Genomic DNA, 20,615 nt, shown 5'->3' with positions numbered 1-20,615 from the left:
TTAGCAAGATAAATTTTGGGCTCAATTGAATAACAGGTCTGACATTATTATTAGAGACAATGAGAGGCTACTCTAGGTAGCAGATTCTGAAAAGGAGAGAGAGCTCCAGGGCTCTGTATGGTGCTGACACAGGACTCACACCTCATGTTAACATGGATTGTTCAGCAAGGGATAGATAGAATAGGCTGAGCCCAAACCAACAAACTGTGTTAGGGTTTAGCATGATATATGAAACAAATTATATAGCAGGGGTGTCAAACTCAATTTCATTGAGGGCCGTGGGTGGGCGTGGCTAGAGTGTGTATAGCTTACTGGGTGGGCGTGGCCAGCTCTACATTGTTCGCATCAAGGGTGCCTATGGGGGCCTGGGCAGGAGTGGGACAGATCTGAGGGTCTCTGGGCCAGGGCCAAGGCAGTGGGGGCACTGTTTCCAGGATGGCTTCGCGGTCCGCATGAAACCACTTTGCGGGCCGGATCTGGCCCCCGGGCCTTGTGTTTGACATGTCTGTTATATAGGAAGCTAGTCATGTCTCGTATCCCCAAGCCATGAAGCTGCAATGGAGAAGGCTGTCCTGTCACTGTTGAGTAATGAAAAATTCAGCCATCTGTTCAGCTCAGAAAACAAGGAGGCTGAGCAGGTGTACACACGTGCAGGCATCATATTGCCTCTCCTCTCAGGCAACAACATGTGTTGGGGTGATGATTTCTTTTTGTTTTGCTTTATCCCATCCCTCTGATTCTTTAGAGAGATGCAAGTCAGTCTAGATTGGGATGAATAGGCATGCTCAGTATGCTGTCGTTCTAACCAAGAACAATTTTGTCTTGTCTGGGTTTCGTTTCAGTTGATTACCCTTCATTCAGTGAATCGGGATATATGCTGGTTCAGTCTCCTTTGACATAGAGTTGCCCAGTGTTTTTCTAAAGCCATCGCAGAGCCATTTATACAGAGGTTCAGTGAAAGGATTTACACTTTGAGCTTTTTTCACAATGCTATTGTGATACAATTGTTCGTGTTTATTTTGGAATGAAGAGATTCTATAGCTCCTTTTAATGTGCTTGTCAACAGTTTGAATTGGTACTGAATGATATGAAGCTTGAAGTGATGATGACATACAAGAAGACAATAGAGGAAAACAAATTACAAATAAATTACATAGGATGGGTAAAATGGTTTCCTTTTGTTGCCCTGTAAATAATTTATTGGAAAATCTAAGATTTAATATTGTTAGACAGGACAAACATTTCTCTATCCTCTACATACAATTTATAATTTGCGAAATTATAAAAGAATAATTTTCCTTTTTCTTCTTTTCTCTTAAATTAAAAATTCACATTTTTAACTTAAATTTTATTGACTCTCTTAAATGAGATTAAAAAAAGAAACACATCTGTTAGTTTTACCTAGCGATGTCTCTTTTCTGTAAGCTTATATATATTTACATCATTGCAAATAAAACATTAAAAATTGTGCTCATATATACAGGTAGTCCTCAACTTAAAACAGTTTGTTTTTGTGACTGTTCAAAGTTACAACAGCACTGAAAAACGTGACTTAGGACCGTTTTTCACATTTACAATCATTGCAGCATCCCCAGGTTTACATGAACAAAATTCAGATGCCTGGCAACTGGTTCATATTTATGACCATTGCAGTGTCCCAAAGTCATTTTGCACCTTCTGACAAGCAAAGTCAATGGGGAAGCCAGATTCACTCAACAATTGTGTCACTAACTTATCAATTGCAGTGATTCACTAAACAACTGTGGCAAGAATGGTCGTAAAATGGGGCAAAACTCACTTAACAAATGTCTCACTTAACAACAGAAATATTGGGGTCAGTTGTGGTCATAAGCCGAGGTTTATTTGTATTAAGCTTACCCACAAATTGCACCACAAGAAAACAGATCACATGTGAAAAAAAATAGATGAAAGCAAAAATGGTTTCTGCCAGGAATGCGTAGAAAATGGACGAACTTGATTCAGATTAAACTGTTACCTTTACTTCTATATTACGAAGTGGTGCTGCTCTGCTAGCCGTTACTACAAACCACGCTGTAGCTTGGTTAGAGTACATGGGTTTAGCTTTATTTGGATAGCTTTGTTTAAGGGATCAAAACAGTCTCAGGTAGAGAAAGTGCACTTAAAAGTGTTGGTTTTTAATATTTTTAATTCATAGCTTATTCCCTTGTTTATCCTTTTTCCATAGGCAGAAATGGTTCATGCAGCTTTCCAAGCTCAAAGGGCATTTCTTTGGTTGACCTCACGTTATCAAGAGCCCCAAGAGGTAAGAAATGTTGTGGTCCCCTGAAATGTTAAAGTTTTGTTGGTGGATTTCTAAAAATGGGAAGTTGGCATGTTGTAAAGCAAAACAAAATCAGGCTTTTGGTTCATTTTATTTAAAAAAAAAGTCTGGGTGCCTAAACTTACCGTATATACTTGAGTATAAGCCGACTCGAGTATAAGCCGAGACCCCCAATTTCACCCCCAAAAACTGGAAAAAGTTATTGACTCGAGTATAAGCCGATCCGCCGTTCTGCAAGCCTCTGCCGCCAGCAGAGGCTCGATCCGCCATTTTGCAAGCCTGAATACACAGGAATACCCTGTGTGGCGGCGGCTCGTCGGCAGGTCTCCGTTCCTCCTGCCGACCTTTGGGGAGGTTTGGGCGCCTCCCCAAACCTCCCCAAACGTCGGCAGGTCTCCGTTCCTCCTGCCGACCTTTGGGGAGGTTTGGGCGCCTCCCCAAACCTCTGCAGGTCTCCGTTCCTCCGCGCAGACCTGCCGACCTTTGGGGAGGTTTGGGCGCCTCCCCAAACCTCGGCAGGTCTCCGTTCCTCCTGCCGACCTTTGGGGAGGTTTGGGCGCCTCCCCAAACCTCCCCAAACCTCGGCAGGTCTCCGTTCCTCCTGCCGACCTTTGGGGAGGTTTGGGCGCCTCCCCAAACCTCGGCAGGTCTCCGTTCCTCCTGCCGACCTTTGGGGAGGTTTGGGCGCCTCCCCAAACCTCGGCAGGTCTCCGTTCCTCCTGCCGACCTTTGGGGAGGTTTGGGCGCCTCCCCAAACCTCCCCAAACCTCGGCAGGTCTCCGTTCCTCCTGCCGACCTTTGGGGAGGTTTGGGCGCCTCCCCAAACCTCCCCAAACCTCGGCAGGTCTCCGTTCCTCCTGCCGACCTTTGGGGAGGTTTGGGCGCCTCCCCAAACCTCCCCAAACCTCGGCAGGTCTCCGTTCCTCCTGCCGACCTTTGGGGAGGTTTGGGCGCCTCCCCAAACCTCGGCAGGTCTCCGTTCCTCCGCGCAGACCTGCCGACCTTTGGGGAGGTTTGGGCGCCTCCCCAAACGTCCCCAAACCTCGGCAGGTCTCCGTTCCTGTTTGGGGAGGTTTGGGCGCCTCCCCAAACCTCCCCAAACCTCGGCAGGTCTCCGTTCCTCCGCGCAGACCTGCCGACGTTTGGGGAGGTTTGGGCGCCTCCCCAAACCTCCCCAAACCTCGGCAGGTCTCCGTTCCTGTTTGGGGAGGTTTGGGCGCCTCCCCAAACCTCCCCAAACCTCGGCAGGTCTCCGTTCCTCCGCGCAGACCTGCCGACCTTTGGGGAGGTTTGGGCGCCTCCCCAAACGTCCCCAAACCTCGGCAGGTCTCCGTTCCTGTTTGGGGAGGTTTGGGCGCCTCCCCAAACCTCCCCAAACCTCGGCAGGTCTCCGTTCCTCCGCGCAGACCTGCCGACGTTTGGGGAGGTTTGGGCGCCTCCCCAAACGTCCCCAAACCTCGGCAGGTCTCCGTTCCTGTTTGGGGAGGTTTGGGCGCCTCCCCAAACCTCCCGAAACCTCGGCAGGTCTCCGTTCCTCCGCGCAGACCTGCCGACGTTTGGGGAGGTTTGGGCGCCTCCCCAAACGTCCCCAAACCTCGGCAGGTCTCCGTTCCTGTTTGGGGAGGTTTGGGCGCCTCCCCAAACCTCCCCAAACCTCGGCAGGTCTCCGTTCCTCCGCGCAGACCTGCCGACCTTTGGGGAGGTTTGGGCGCCTCCCCAAACGTCCCCAAACCTCGGCAGGTCTCCGTTCCTGTTTGGGGAGGTTTGGGCGCCTCCCCAAACCTCCCCAAACCTCGGCAGGTCTCCGTTCCTCCGCGCAGACCTGCCGACGTTTGGGGAGGTTTGGGGAGGCGCCCAAACCTCCCCAAAGGTCGGCAGGAAGAACGGAGACCTGCCGAGGTTTGGGGAGGTTTGGGGAGGCGCCCAAACCTCCCCAAACGTCGGCAGGTCTGCGCGGAGGAACGGAGACCTGCCGAGGTTTGGGGAGGTTTGGGGAGGCGCCCAAACCTCCCCAAACGTCGGCAGGTCTGCGCGGAGGAACGGAGACCTGCCGAGGTTTGGGGAGGTTTGGGGAGGCGCCCAAACCTCCCCAAACAGGAACGGAGACCTGCCGAGGTTTGGGGACGTTTGGGGAGGCGCCCAAACCTCCCCAAAGGTCGGCAGGTCTGCGCGGAGGAACGGAGACCTGCCGAGGTTTGGGGAGGTTTGGGGAGGCGCCCAAACCTCCCCAAACAGGAACGGAGACCTGCCGAGGTTTGGGGACGTTTGGGGAGGCGCCCAAACCTCCCCAAAGGTCGGCAGGTCTGCGCGGAGGAACGGAGACCTGCCGAGGTTTGGGGAGGTTTGGGGAGGCGCCCAAACCTCCCCAAACAGGAACGGAGACCTGCCGAGGTTTGGGGACGTTTGGGGAGGCGCCCAAACCTCCCCAAAGGTCGGCAGGTCTGCGCGGAGGAACGGAGACCTGCCGAGGTTTGGGGAGGCGCCCAAACCTCCCCAAAGGTCGGCAGGAGGAACGGAGACCTGCCGAGGTTTGGGGAGGTTTGGGGAGGCGCCCAAACCTCCCCAAAGGTCGGCAGGAGGAACGGAGACCTGCCGAGGTTTGGGGAGGTTTGGGGAGGCGCCCAAACCTCCCCAAAGGTCGGCAGGAGGAACGGAGACCTGCCGAGGTTTGGGGAGGCGCCCAAACCTCCCCAAAGGTCGGCAGGAGGAACGGAGACCTGGGGAGGTTTGGGGAGGCGCCCAAACCTCCCCAAAGGTCGGCAGGTCTGCGCGGAGGAACGGAGACCTGCCGAGGTTTGGGGAGGTTTGGGGAGGCGCCCAAACCTCCCCAAACAGGAACGGAGACCTGCCGAGGTTTGGGGACGTTTGGGGAGGCGCCCAAACCTCCCCAAAGGTCGGCAGGTCTGCGCGGAGGAACGGAGACCTGCCGAGGTTTGGGGAGGTTTGGGGAGGCGCCCAAACCTCCCCAAACAGGAACGGAGACCTGCCGAGGTTTGGGGACGTTTGGGGAGGCGCCCAAACCTCCCCAAAGGTCGGCAGGTCTGCGCGGAGGAACGGAGACCTGCCGAGGTTTGGGGAGGTTTGGGGAGGCGCCCAAACCTCCCCAAACAGGAACGGAGACCTGCCGAGGTTTGGGGACGTTTGGGGAGGCGCCCAAACCTCCCCAAAGGTCGGCAGGTCTGCGCGGAGGAACGGAGACCTGCCGAGGTTTGGGGAGGCGCCCAAACCTCCCCAAAGGTCGGCAGGAGGAACGGAGACCTGCCGAGGTTTGGGGAGGTTTGGGGAGGCGCCCAAACCTCCCCAAAGGTCGGCAGGAGGAACGGAGACCTGCCGAGGTTTGGGGAGGTTTGGGGAGGCGCCCAAACCTCCCCAAAGGTCGGCAGGAGGAACGGAGACCTGCCGAGGTTTGGGGAGGCGCCCAAACCTCCCCAAAGGTCGGCAGGAGGAACGGAGACCTGGGGAGGTTTGGGGAGGCGCCCAAACCTCCCCAAAGGTCGGCAGGAGGAACGGAGACCTGCCGAGGTTTGGGGAGGCGCCCAAACCTCCCCAAAGGTCGGCAGGAGGAACGGAGACCTGCCGAGGTTTGGGGAGGTTTGGGGAGGCGCCCAAACCTCCCCAAAGGTCGGCAGGAGGAACGGAGACCTGCCGAGGTTTGGGGAGGTTTGGGGAGGCGCCCAAACCTCCCCAAACGTCGGCAGGTCTGCGCGGAGGAACGGAGACCTGCCGAGGTTTGGGGAGGCGCCCAAACCTCCCCAAACGTCGGCAAGTCTCCGTTCCTCCGCGCCCTGCCTGCCTGCTTCTTTCCGCTGCGGAAAGAAGCAGGCAGGCAAGGCGCGGAGTTTGGGGAGGTGCGCGCGCACCTCCCCAAACCTCCCCAAACTTCGGCAGGTCTCGGACGGCGGTGGCTTGGGAGAGGTGCGGGCGATCCCGGAAGCACCAAAGCCTCGGCCGCGCACAAGTCCTCGGTAAGTTTTTTTGTTGACTGGAGTATAAGCCGAAGTGGAATTTTTCAGCCCAAAAAATGGGCTGAAAAATTCGGCTTATACTCAAGTATATACGGTATTTAAAAAATAAAAATGACTGGCTCTTGTAACGCAGTGGTTTGGTTGGATGTATGCCTAGAATAAAAGACCATACCCTAGAGAGTGGCAGATGAATTTCTGCCAGCGGATATAGGAGTCCTATAAATAAAGTTACTTTTCCCAATCTTGGTTAAATATCTGGAAATATCTCAAAATTTGTTTTAATTCTCTAGTTAATAGTTCTGATAAAGTTGTGAAGTAAGAAACTTTCATTAAATGACCACTTAATTGTATATAAAACTGACATCTTAGGCATCCTCCGCCCAGTACGCTCCCACAGAGAGGGCCTCCTCAGGGTGCCACCGGTCAAAGAATGTCGACTGGTGGCCCCCAGGGGGAGGGCGTTCTCTGTGGGCGCGCCGGATTTATGGAACCATCTTCCGGTCGAGCTCCGGATGGCGCCTGACCTCCACTTCTTCCGGCGCGATCTCAAAACCTACCTTTTTGAACAAGCTGGCCTGGCCTGATGGGATGGGGTTGGATTTTATAAATTTGTTTTAACTTTTTTAATGTGTACTAACTTATTCATGGGCATTGTTGTTTAATCGCTTTTAATTTTTGTATCTTGTTTTTTAATATGTATTGCCCTGTTCACCGCCCTGAGTCCTTCGGGAGAAGGGCGGTATACAAATTAAATTAATAAATAAATAATAAATAATCAGTGAATTGAGAAGAATTGGATCATTCAGTCAGAAAATAAAGCTGTTTATTACACATACATATATGAAAAAACAAAACAGGAATTAGTTGCTTTTATAATGAAAAAGTTTATAGCAAGAACAATGATTGGCTAGAGTGTAATCAGTGACCATAATCCATTAGACTTTATGGACATCCTTTTAATATCATGACTGTCCACTTATGCTCCAACCACTAATGCAGAAGAGGACGTTGATAGGTTTTGTGATCAAGTTCAATTTGAAATTAACAGAACATGCAAACAAGATGTGTTGTTTGTGATTGGAGACTGGAAATTTTAAGGAGGAAAATGGAGTTGGATTGTAAGATTTAGGAAACCAAAATGAAGCAGGAGAGCAACATTAATTTCTGCCAGTACAATGATTTATTCACAGATAACACTGACTTCAAATCATCAAAACACCACCTCTGTACATGGACCTCAACAGAGTAGTGCATAGAAATTAAATTAATTATAGTACTGCTAAAAAGTGGAATTGGTATAATGAAATACTGTACAGTAGAGATGCAACATCCAAGATACGGTAGAAAATACACTATACTTAACATTAATCTATAGCATTAGAAAATGAAGTTACATTAGCACTCTAGCCCTTACCAAGTCAGAAGGCTATAGGAATTAATAGAACACCTTCACATAAAATGGCAAACAACAGAAACAGAATAATTAAAGTTTGTAATTAAGCTATACCAGCAAATCTGCAGAAAACCAGATCGGAAGAGGCCTATCTACATTCCAGTATGAAAAAGGAGATTTAACAGCATGTACAAGCTTCCAAACTACGATACAATATTCTTAATTTCACGTGCTGGCAAAATAATGCCTAGGATCATCCAACACAGATTAGAATCCAACACAGATTAGAATCCTGCACGGGAAAAGAGATGCCAGATGTTCAAGCTAGCTTTAGAAAAATTCAAAAAATGCAAGACATTATCACTGATACATGCTGGATAATTGAGAAAGCCAAAGAATGCCCAAAAGAAATCACTGTCTGCTTCATTGATTATAGAAACGCCTTCAATTATGCAGTCATATCAAGCTAGGGAATCTATCTAGAAAAATAAGAATCCTAGAACCTCTCATTTTCCTATGCAAAACCTATATATAGCTCTGAAAGGAAGAACAGAGTGGCTTCAAGTTGGCCACTGAGTGTGAGAAGGCTGTTAGAATGCAGTATTGCAGGCTAATTCTGCTGACTGCCGGCAGTTCGATTATCAACAGGCTCAAGGCTGACTCAGCCTTCCATCCTTCCGAGGTTGGTAAAATGAGGACCCGCACTGTGAAGCGGTATATAAATCTAAGTGCTATTGCTGTTGCTAGTGTGATAGCTGACAGTGCAAAGCATCTGCAAGCTCTGATGATAAAAATAAAAAGTGCACTGAAAAAAATGGGCTAACATTATATATAAAGAAGACAAAACTAATAACAGCAGATACAACAATCATCCATAGACTAGCACTTAGTAGAACAGTTATGAAGGCCCTAGGACAGAGGTAGGCAACCTTGGCTCTTTTATGACTCGTGGACTTCAACTCCCAGAATTCCTGAGCCAGAGTCCTAAAAGAGCCAAGGTTGCCTAACCCTGCCCTAGGAATATATTCCGGTCTCATGATGTGTCTGTACCTACAAAGATCAGAATAATGCAAGCAATGGCATTCTATGTGACACCCTATGGGAGCGTAAGTTGGACTTTGAAAAAGCAGGTTAGGAAGACATTTTTGAACCTTGGTGTTGGACAAGACTCCTGGGAATAACTTAGTCAACCAAGAAAACAAAGAAATGACTCATTGAACAAATCAACCTTGAGTTTTTGCTCACGGCGCAAATAACCAGGTTCAAATTATCTACGCAGTAAGGATTGACACCAGCTTCATGGCACATTATCAAACAATTCGGTATCCTCAAGAATTTTGGATCTCCTGCAATTCCTTGTGGCCCCCAGTTCACCTATTATTAATTTAGAACCTCTAGCCACATTGAATAATATATAGGATATGGTGAATCCTCCTAAGTAAAAGAAAAACAATTTTTGCTGTTATTATGATAAGCTGAAATATATATCATAGTGTAAAATTAACACAGCTGTATATGTGTATGTGAAACACAGCTGTCAGGCAAAATAAATATTCTGTAACGTTCAGCTGCTTCAGTAGCATTTTTTACTGCAAGTGGTATGATAGTTTCATCTTGTCAAAAGCAAAAAACATGTGTTGTAGATTTAGAAATAGCGGATTATAGTATAAAGAAAAGTTGATATGAACATAACAGAAAATACTTCGTTAATGTGACAGTATCTGTTCCTGTTTGTACTTTAAGCTGAAGTCACAAATTTAAGCAAAATCCAGACAGGTAGAATGAGCATTAATTTTCATCAGAATTCCCAGGGCAGAGAAAAGCATATTAAGATGACAGCAACTCCTGAAAAAGCAAGCAATTGTGCCATTGAGCTTTCCAGGCAGTTTGTGAAGCGGTGGATGAATAAACTGTTGGTGATCATGTCTCCACAGCTTTGCAAATATTCAAAAGCAATGTTATAGAAGGGGGCATTTGCACAATTTATCCTAAAGTAATAACAGAAAACAAAGCCATTAGTATTCTGAAGCATGTAGGATTCTTTAGTTCAAATGTAGCATCCATGTCGGCAAGTCACAAAGAAATGTTTGTTCATTGTGATTTTTCTGAGATATGTTTTTGCTAGCAGTGCTTACATTTTATTCCGTCTTGAAGCCCGTCATTTCCCTGCATATGCAAAAATAGCAAGAGCTAACAAGATAATTCCAGCTGGCATGTCAATCCTATAACAACTACAATAAATTACTTAGCAGAGTGAATGCTTTGTTCCTTTTTATGGTCATGTTCTATATTTGTATGTGAAGTGGAAATGGTCACATGAGAAAACCATCATCTGACACTACAGTTTACGTATACTAGCTGGCTAGTAGCTACTGCCTGCAAAATTACTCTTCAGAAACCTGCGATTTAAACTTTTTTACTTATTTGGAATTTATTTCAAATGCTTCAATGTTAAAAACAAAAATTATCCTTTAAATAAACAAGAAGTGGAAAGTTATTTTAAAAACATTTTGGAATGAGAATAAACTAAAACTAAAGTAATTATGTATAAAGAATTCCCACTAAAATAGTTTCCCTCACTTTATGTGATTTCTGTTTATGCGATTTTCTATTACGCAATTGATCATTTCCATTCAAGAAATCACTATGCAGGGAAAATAGCCCTATTATGTGATTTATGCCAGTGTAGTCCATTTGTTATTGAGAGCCAATTTGATGTAGTGTTTAAGGCATCAGGCTAGAAATCAGGAGACAATGAATTCTATTTCCATGATAGCACAGAGCCAACTGGGTAATATTGAGCCAGTTACTCTCTCGCAGCCACAGGAAAGAGGCAATGGCAAACTTCTTCTGAAATCTTGCCAAGAAAATAAGTGCAGGGACTAATCCAGGCAGTCGCCAAGAGTCGAAACTGACTTTAAGGCACAAAATAAAAAAGTTAATTTGCACCAATGGTCTAGAAACATACCAAGACTTCCCCAAACTGCCTGCTTTTTCCTAGCCAAACCCTTTTCTATCTTCCCTTATGCATTTATTATTGGGTTGTGCTGCTGTTCTAGTGATGCATGTTTAGTTCCATAGTAATAGCAATAGTAATAGCACTTAGACTTATATACCACTTCACAGTGCTTTTACAGCCCTCTCAGTATATTGCCCCCAACAATCTGGATCCTCATTTTACCAACCTTAGAAGGATGGAAGGCTGAGTCAACCTTGAGTAAGAATCGAACTGCTGGAAGTTGGCAGAATTAGCCTGCAATACTGCATTCTAACCACTGTGCCACCACGGCTCTTCATACCAATTGTACTATGGGATCAATACAGCTGTCAAATATGTTGCCAAACATTCCTATTCAAAAGGACCTCTCCAGCACTAGAAATAAAGAAGAAAATATTAATCTCTGCTGAAGCTGGTTGAGGATCTTCACCCAGGGATAAGCTTTTAAACCTGAGTGAATCTGCTCTGCACAAAAATTGAATGCTAATAAAATTTCAGAGTGCTATGATGCGTTCCACCATGCACGTTAGAAAAACTACTTTGCAAAAGATTGAGAAAATGGTTTCACTGTACATAAAATATGAGACAAGGGGGAAAAAGTGTTTGTGTAATGCAGTGCTTAAAAATAAGGCTCTGAAAATTATATCAAGGTAGATAGATACAGAATTAGCCATCCAGAAATGTAAGATCTGACCTGTGTAATTTATGATAATTCCTATTAAACATACAGTATTATAGCTAGGTTATTTTTTCACTTGAGTTTTTTGTAATTTCCTGTATGGGTCTAGATAATTTTTTATAGCTTTGGCAATGAGATAATTTTTGAATCATAGACATTTAATATTACTTAAAATGACTGTCTTTCCTTATTAAATATGCATAATTATTTTCCTAAAAAGGATAAATTTCTACAAGCCCATAATACTAATCCTCAACATTGGGTTTTCTGGGTCTTTGATGTCTTCTGGACTACTCTTAATGCTAGGTATTAAGGGCAGAGCTTTAGAAAAGAAATATTTATGAATCCTCTTGGTAAAACGAGGAAGGCTTCCATATGTATAACGACTGAAACATATTTTACCTCACAAGACAATTCTTCCTGTAAGAAATAAATTTTGAAAAGATCTCAGTTTCAATAATGACAAGAAAACTGGTTTGTGAATGCATGTGTATGCATAAGTGTGTGTGCACGCACACACACATATGAAAAGAAACATTTCTGTTCTGATACTGATTTCTTCATTTTATTAATACTGCAGTGTGAAGTTGCCATTCTTCTAAAACCAATATCGGAAAAAATTCAGGAAATTCAGATGTTCAGAGAGAGAAATCGTGGAAGCAATATGTTTAATCATCTGTCTGCTGTCAGCGAAAGTATTCCAGCTCTTGGATGGATAACAATTGTAAGTTCTGAGTTTTAGAAGTGGACAAAACCAATTTTCTCACCCTTATCTATCATGCAACCTTGGACTGGTTTGACTCGTTTCAGACCTCATTGCTTGCAGATGGTACTATCATATCACCACCTCACTTTTAAAGATTTCCTCTCCATCCTCAGTCACAGCAGCCCACTTTATTGAATCCCTCAATATGTGGGGTTGATGGAAACATTTAGCTAAGCAGGGTTGGGTCTGTTTACTACACGGCTGGGAGATCACCAGGGATGTAGTCTAAACTGTGAAGGCATGAAAGCATTCCTAAACAAGGCAGTGTCAAATATTCCATATTGCTTCCATATAGTTGCCAAGGAAACTGCAAGCATAGTCCTGAAAAGTCACCAGGTATCATGGAATGGCCTTAATTTTCTTAGAGAACAAGGTCAGCAGAATAGACTTCCACAAACCTTACTTGTATCTATGTTGCTTTGAAATAACGATCGGTTAAAATAGGAAGGAGGTTGTTCCCCCATGATTACATTTACCTTTTCTTTCTCAAAAAGGATTCTTGTGGTTTTACACAATGCTCCTCTGTTCTCTTTTAGTCTGCTAAGCCAGGACCTTATGTAAAGGAGATGAATGATGCTGCTACGTTTTATACTAATAGGGTGTTAAAAGACTACAAGCATAGGTAAGTTAATACTCCACCACCATCACCTTCATCACCCAATTTAACTACTTTGCTTGGCCAGTATATCTGAGGTGATTACCATCAGTGGTAATTCTCTTCTTGACTTGAAGGTCAGAAGGGATCCTAAAGAACATGAACATATAGCTGTTATTATGTTACAGTGATTTGCGTCACGTTGATTGGGTGAAATCATTCCTCAATATTTGGACAGAGCTTCAAGCATATATAAAAGAATACCATACTACCGGGCTCATCTGGAGTAAAACTGTGAGTGCTTTATTTCTTACCTTCCACTATGAAAAAAGAGAATACATTGTACAGTAGTGTTCCCAAATTAGTGTTGGAGGGGGGTTAAAATTATTCTTGAACTAAGAGGGAAAAACATATCATTTTGGTTCCCAGCAATGGTATATTTCCAGGACAAAGAACTTTATGAAATAAAAGAGATAGGAGAGGGTTTTAAATGTTCCATCTCTTAGCATCTTTGATTCCATAATTGATTGTTCCAAAGAAAATTAGGAAAATTATATACAGGTAGTCCTCCGATTATGATGGCAGTGGGACCAGGAATTCTGTTGCTAAGTTGCAGTTATAACATGCAACTTCATGTGACCACATCACTTAGCGAAGGCAATTACGTCAGTCCTGCTTGCCATTGTTAAACAAAGAACAGGCTAAAACATATGAAGAACAGTTGCAAGAACTGAAAAGAAGGACCAGGGGTGACATGATAGCGGTTTTCTAATATTTGAGGGGCTGTCACAGAGAGGCGGGTGACAACCTATTTTCCAAAGCACCCAAAGGCCAGACAAGGAACAAGGGTGGAAACTGATCAAGGAGAGATTCAACCTAGAAATAAGGAGAAATTTTCTGACCGTGAGAACAATCAACCAATGGAACAGCTTGCCTTCAGACGTTGTGGGTGCTCCCTCACTGGAGGCTCTCAAGAAGAGACTGGACAGCCACTTGTCAGAAATGGAATAGGGTCCCTGCTTGAGCAAATCTGTATTCTGATCACATCTGACTTCCTGCCAGCTTCCTTATTGACTTTGTTCTCTAGCAGGGATCATTGGAAATTGCAGTCATGTGACTGTGGCTCACTGTGCTGTCATAATTGTGAGCTGGGTACCAAACACCTTGATTACAGTCATGTGACTGCAATGACCAGAAGTCCGAGGAACCATTGTAAGTGCCCTTGTTCAGCACTGTTGTAACTTTGAACAGTTGCTGAATGAGTAGTTGTAGCCCAAAGACTATCTGTATACTTGAATCTACATTTTAAATATTTAATGACCACAAAGATACACATGTCCCAACCAACCCAACAACATTGGTTGATACTTTTATTCAATTGGTTCATGCATTCTTTTGCAGTTTTACCTAATTTGGTTTTTAAAATTACTTAATTTGCCTTTTCTATGTATTTTAATGCACAGAGTTCCGCTTATGGCTTCTGTAAAATCATAATTCCCCAGACATGTTACAGGTTCTCAAGAGTTGACCTTGCCTTAAAGCTAGCAATTCATTAGATTAAATCTGAGCAGATGTTTTAACAATATATCTTTATAAACAGCTTTAAAAAACTATTTAGCGCAAATGTTTACAATGTCTGTCTCCTAGGTTTATGTCAGCTGCCTCCTTGGCGGACAGCTGTTCTCTTTTGTATTGTCCATTATTTCAAATGGTTAGGCAATGTATGACAATGCATTGCGCCAACTGATATATGACAATACTTGTGCCAAAATATTTATTGGAAGTTGCTACATATCATTTTCACATTAACTGTCAGGGAAACAGTTATGTCAAATGGATGAATATCAGATGTTAAATGGAAGTTCTAGTAATAATCTAATCTTAAGTGTTTCATGAATGACAGCGGGAACTAAAAAGCTTGTCTCTGAAATTCACTTGGAACTTGTAAATGGAGAAGTGATAAGAGTGTGGGACTTCTTAATTTTGTTCTTCTCCCACTAAAGATCATGTTTAAAAACTAGGGCAGAAGTACAATTTGCAGATAACTGATTAATAACACTCACACAATGACTGAACGGCTATGCTATTATGCTATAATGAAGGATGTTTGGTTTTGGCTAAGCCATTGCATTTTTAATTACAGCTTCCAGCTTTAGCATGTTTCACAGATGGTTGTGAGCAATGAAGTATTTGTCAATTTTCATACATAGCCCATAACATAATAGCCAATTTCATTGGGTCATTAATACTAAACTGGCAAATGTGCTATATTGCTTAACATGTATTCTAGACAAGATGGGAGGCACACAGATCAATTAAACAAACAAATAACCATAAAGGTCACTAGGTAATTTGTTATGCCTTTTGCAATAAGCCATTACTTTCTTTGATTTGTGGTTTTTGAACAAGACAGAGTGGCCTGATATACATATAATGCAAAACCGTAATCTATGCTTAATAAATCTCATGGCTGAGTTCATGTATCGTTTTTAGTCAAAACCTTCCAATGTTATTGCTTAGCACAGCCCTTGAGGAGTGTGGTGGCACACGTGGTTAGAACGCTGGATTGACAAACAGCAAGCTCGAGTTTTAGACCTGAGGGCTGCTGTCTAACAGGGTGAGTTCCTGCCATTTGTTCCAGCTCCTGCCCGCTTTATAGTTTGAAAGCGTGCAAACGTGAGTAGATAAATAGGTACCACTTCAGTGGGCACAATAGGGACATGAAATGAGCCCCCAACCAGGTGCCCCCGGGGCAATGGCCAGGTCACCAGCTAATACTTTCAACCCAGAAGCACCTTGGTGCTTGAATGTGAAGCACAGCATTTTTTGTTCTCTTGGAGTTTCCTCTGACAGCAGTTTCCTATCCTTTGGAGGTGGGAAACATGAAAAGGACATTATAACGTCTAAAATAGGCAGATCAGAGTCCAAAAATAAAGAAATACACAAAACGTTTGAGCCTTTGTGAACGATGTGTATCTTGCCTACCCCCCAGTATTTTTACAAATCCTAGCCCTTTCTTGGGCAGATATTTGTATGTATTTCTCAAGTATATTACTTGTGCCTGCCTTAAACCAGATTAATTTGTAGGTGTTTATTCCAAGATTTCTGAGTTTGTCTTTAATGTACTTGTTCACGAATATATATATCTTCTCAACTAGTATATGACACCATCTGAAAAAAGGTAATGTTTATGTTTTAACTGAACATCCATTTCCCAAAGCAACTAGTTACTAAAATTCTGAAAGAATAAAATCGCATATAATTACAGTCATATATTGTTTTGTGTACACACACACACATAAAAAAGAAAATGTGAAGCTCAGATCATATAACAACCTACTAGAACAGGTGGACCGTGGCACAGAGGCATAGATCTTTTGTTAAGGTGTTTCTTCTGTAAATGTATACCGTACTAGTGTTGTCTTTATAAAGCACAAATTTTCCACCACCTGTTTTCAAGCATCCTTGCTGCAATGGAAGTCTAGTTACCAGGTAAAATAGCCGATGAGTAAAGGTAGTCCTTAAGTTACGACCACAGTTGAGCCCAAAATTTCTGTTTTAAGTGAGACATTTGTTAAGTGAATTTTGCCCCATTTTATGACCTTTCTTGCCACAGTTGTTAAGTGAATCACTAGTTGTTAAGTTAGTGACACGGAACTTGTCAGAAAGTCACAAAAGGGGATCACGTGACTCCTGGACACTGCAACTGTCATAAATATGACTCAACTGCCAGGCATTTGATCGTATGATCATGGGGATGCTGCAACGGTTGTAAGTGTGAAAAATGGTCATAACTCAACTTTTTTTAGTGTTGTTGTAACTTTGAACAGTCACTAAATGAACTGTTGTAAATCGAGGACTACCTGTAAGGCTTTTGTAGAGAAACATCGCATCTTTTTCGTCTATCAGCTGGACTGTTCCATTTGGTTATTTTTACAATATTGGAGTAAAATTGCATTTTACAGAAACTTCATCTCTTTACTTAAAAAATATTAGGGTCCAGTAGCCTCAGCAGCATCAAGTTTGCCTGCTCTAGTGAACAAACAAGGCCTCCCTCCCCCACCGCCACCTCCGCCACCAGGACCTCCTCCTGCCATCAATACACAATATGCAAAAGATGATACAACTGCTGCTCGTTCGGCCTTATTTGCTCAGTTGAACCAGGGAGAAACAATTGCCAAAGGTACGAAGCCCACCGTAACTTAAGCCTCTCTTCAAACCATTCCTCCCAACATTTTCTTATAAAAGTTAAAAGCACTTGCTTTCTATGTATGCAAACACCTTTATGCTAAAAATGCTTAACTTGGAAATCTGACACTGCGGACACTTCTGGTGAAGATATGGTGAGCTGAACATCGCTGAAGGAGGGGGCGACGGCATTTATGATGGAGATGGGCAGCCAGATTCTCGATCATGGCCGGCGAAACCTTCCAGAGAAATTTGAGATTGTGAGATTGCCCATATGTACTCCAGACAGCTCCTTCTTGTGAGTAGACCGCAGGAACCCAGGTTTTAGCGGTTGGCTTATGCGAGCAGCTGAGAATCAAGGGATTCCATCTAAGCTCACAGTCTGATGTAGCCTGTGGACACAAAGCTCAACCATACCTCATTTCTTAATCACTTTTTGATTATTATTTTTTTACTGCTTACCAGATATTAAGAACTTTTGGAACAGTGATTTTTTATTGCATCCATTGAGTGAGTCTCCTTCTCCTTAGTAAAAGAAGTTTTAAGTATGAGTTTAAGAAAAATTATTTTTTGGAATAAACAGCAAAAAGGTGTTCAGAGTATTGATTTTGGAAAGTTACAAACAGACTAAGGTTCCAGCCGGATTTGAAATGGACTTTGAAATTAATTATAAGAATCCTTCCCATGGGAAAATGCTTTTGTTTTGAATTCTTTTTTTTAAAAAAAATGATAGGATGGAATTAGAAGGTTGAACACTAGAGGAAATAGAAGGAACTAAAGATTATAACTAAAGGATAAGAACAATTAAATTTGACTTACTGGAATAAAATATTTTTAACATTTTTTTAACATTCGACATATTCTTGAACAAAGGACCAGAAATTAATGTTGAGAGTTTTGCTCATTACGCAAGGTGCATATGTGATTGCCTCATTTAACAACCACAATCCCTGGTCTCCATGTAGCAGTCATTAAGCAAATGTGTGGGTTGGTTTGTGGAGCACAGGTGGTTAGTGGGGCATGGAATGCCAAAATCAAAGTTCTAATCACCCCTTTGCTGTTTATTTCAAAAGAAAAAAAAATTAAAATCCAAGCTGTATTTGGTTTTGTACTGTATTTTATTTAATACAGTTGAATTGTGTTGTATTTTTTTAAAAAAATCACTAAGGGTTGGAGGAAACTCACTTGGTGTTTTCAAAATTCTTGAATCAAGCATACCTAATAGCTGAAAAGCAGTTAATAAACAATTTCTGAAAGTGATTAGAAAAAGGAAGCATGTGAACTCAGTACCCTTAAAGGCACTGCTGCTCCCTTGTCTCCCAGAGTTTAAGCCTGCTGGAGACTGCTGCCTTGCAACCTGCTCATAAAGGAACAAGTGTTTGGGGCACTTGTGGGCAATCTCAAGTCCTTTCCTTGTCCAGAGAGGAATTATGAATAGCTGATCTACTCACTGGTTCTTTATTCTGCCGGTTTTTTATTCTCTACTTTTAATTGAGCCTTCTCTAGTTCACCATTTTTCCCTTAGAAGTCTACATTCATGTTTTATTTCTGGGACATATTGCAAGCCCATTTTGAATTTATTGTCCTATTTTAATTACTACAACCACATTTATAGTTGTTTGGACATGGGTTCAGTTGTACATCACATACTGCCTATACTTGGGATTTACTGAGATGTAAATGCTCACATTTGTGCTTGAGAACAGCCAGATCAATAAGAGTATTAATTGGGACCTGCCCAGAGTTGATTAAAAGATGGGCAGCTATATAATTTTTAAAAAATAAATAAATTGGCAGCAGTGTAGAGGACAGTCAGGTCAGTAAGAGCACTGAAAAATAAATATCTCAGGTTGGGACAAAGAAGCTATGGTCCTCCAGTTGTTAGCATCTTCCAACAGCTTTGGGCAATAACATGAAGGGTGCTAGGAGATGAAAACATCTGGAGAGCCGGTCTCATGATTCTGGTTTAGACAGACATATGCTTTGCCTTCATATCAGCGAAACATATTGCTATCAACTAGAAACTAACATTTAAAGGCTGAGAGTACGTCTTGCACCATGAATTATCCCAGGAGACTGTTGCTTAAGGTTACTCCTTACTTTCTGAGAAACCTTAAGCTCTGCCATATTTTTAAATTTGACAATAAAACCAAATGAATTTTCTACAAATGTATTCAAATATATGCTAATTTGTCCCATGCAGTACATGAATAATACTTTGCTTATCATATATTCACAAAGCAAAGCTTATAAGTAAAAAAAAACTTTAAAAATTATACTACTGCTTATGATTTTTTGTAGGGCTTCGACATGTCTCTGATGACCAGAAGACCCATAAAAATCCCGGTCTGCGTGCTCAAGGAGTACCGATTCAATCTCCTACCAAAACCTATACTTCGGAGTCTCCCAAAACACCTCCTCAAAAGAGTTACTCTCCTGTGTTAGAACTTGAAGGCAAGAAATGGAGAGTGGTAAGTTCAACTCACTTTTAGGTAACCTGGAAATTATCTTACAATTGATTGTAAGTGACTTGTCCATTGAATTGTTCCCCAGGAATTGTGTGCTTGATTTTTTTGTAATAGGATTAACAGTTTTATGTCCTAAGAATTTTAAATAAGCAACTGAAACATATATTGGATTCAGCAGGTGGCAACATCTAACTAGCCTTGTCTGGGCTGAGAAGCTAAGCAGGGCTAGGACTGGTTAATACTTGGATGAGCAATCACCAAGAAATAGCAGGGCCGTAATTTAGATTGGAAAATGTGCCAATCGTATAGTAAATCTACTTTATATTTATTGTGAGACTTTGATTAAATTGTTACCAGGTAAGAAATAAGACATTTCCATATTTACACAGATTGCATTCTGGGTGAACGAGAATGAGATTATTCCTTTTACATTTGCTAATAAAGAAAAATAAATAAATGAATAGTTACAACTCATTCTATTCTTCCTTATCAATCCTTTAATACTAATAATAATATAGTTATGGCCGGAGATCCTAGTCTTTACTCTGATGAAGGCTGAGACCTTCATCAGCTTCCCTCAGGATAAGCCTACAGAATTGATCTCATCTGGTGTGAGAGAGAGCCCTGTAAATACTGGTACTCAAATCTTCTTGGCTTTTATGGGTTACCAAAACATGGGCATGATGCTGTATTTCTCAACTACTGTAATTTCCAAATTCTCTTGAAGAGCAGGATCCTATTTCTTATCCTAAGAAATTTACAAAAAAGGAGAAGAAAAGAATGATGCTGGATTTAGGAAATTCAGCCCAAAATTCAATGTTTGCTTGTATCATAAGGGAAAAAGTGATGACATTAACTTATTCTTGACTAAATTTCATTTCCAATATAAGTTGTTTCCTCACCTAAGGCCAAATGTTCATGATAGAATGCTCTTGACAAACACTATAATTTAGTTATTTTGTTCTCAAGGACTGCTAAGGGTTAAGGTTAGTCATTAAAGTGATAGCAACCGTAGGGTGGAAACATATTACTAAACTGAGATTTTGCTGCCGAATTTTAACTGTGTCCTGGAAGTATTGTGAGATCTGTAGTATGTATCTTGCAGGAAGGATATGAAGCAAATAGGTAATAGATTCATTCTTCTATGCTCTATTGTACATAAAGATATTTAACTTGTATTGTACTGATTTCCATTTTGAACCATATTTCTTTTTTAATACGTGTTATGTATTGCTGTTATATTTTTTTCATTCCACCTCTT

General features: G+C 42.6%; 1 protein-coding gene across 3 annotated transcripts in view; it reads left to right on the top strand.

The window, feature by feature from the left end:
- The window catches only part of CAP2 (cyclase associated actin cytoskeleton regulatory protein 2), a 49,236-nt gene that overhangs the window by 17,512 nt on the left and 11,109 nt on the right, over window positions 1–20,615 (top strand). For all 3 annotated transcript variants that reach the window (XM_081325795.1, XM_081325797.1, XM_081325796.1), the window contains exons 4-9: window positions 2,207–2,284; window positions 11,918–12,061; window positions 12,640–12,725; window positions 12,887–12,992; window positions 16,695–16,881; window positions 19,188–19,357. In XM_081325795.1, the coding sequence (XP_081181921.1) occupies window positions 2,207–2,284; window positions 11,918–12,061; window positions 12,640–12,725; window positions 12,887–12,992; window positions 16,695–16,881; window positions 19,188–19,357 (771 nt within the window). The remainder of the gene's footprint in view (window positions 1–2,206; window positions 2,285–11,917; window positions 12,062–12,639; window positions 12,726–12,886; window positions 12,993–16,694; window positions 16,882–19,187; window positions 19,358–20,615) is intronic.

The sequence above is a fragment of the Vipera berus genome (assembly GCF_964194415.1).
Source record: "Vipera berus genome assembly, chromosome: 3".
Taxonomy (NCBI): Eukaryota; Metazoa; Chordata; class Lepidosauria; order Squamata; family Viperidae; genus Vipera; species Vipera berus.
The sequence above is the reverse complement of the archived record's forward strand: the minus strand, read 5'-3'. Positions and strand labels throughout refer to the sequence as shown.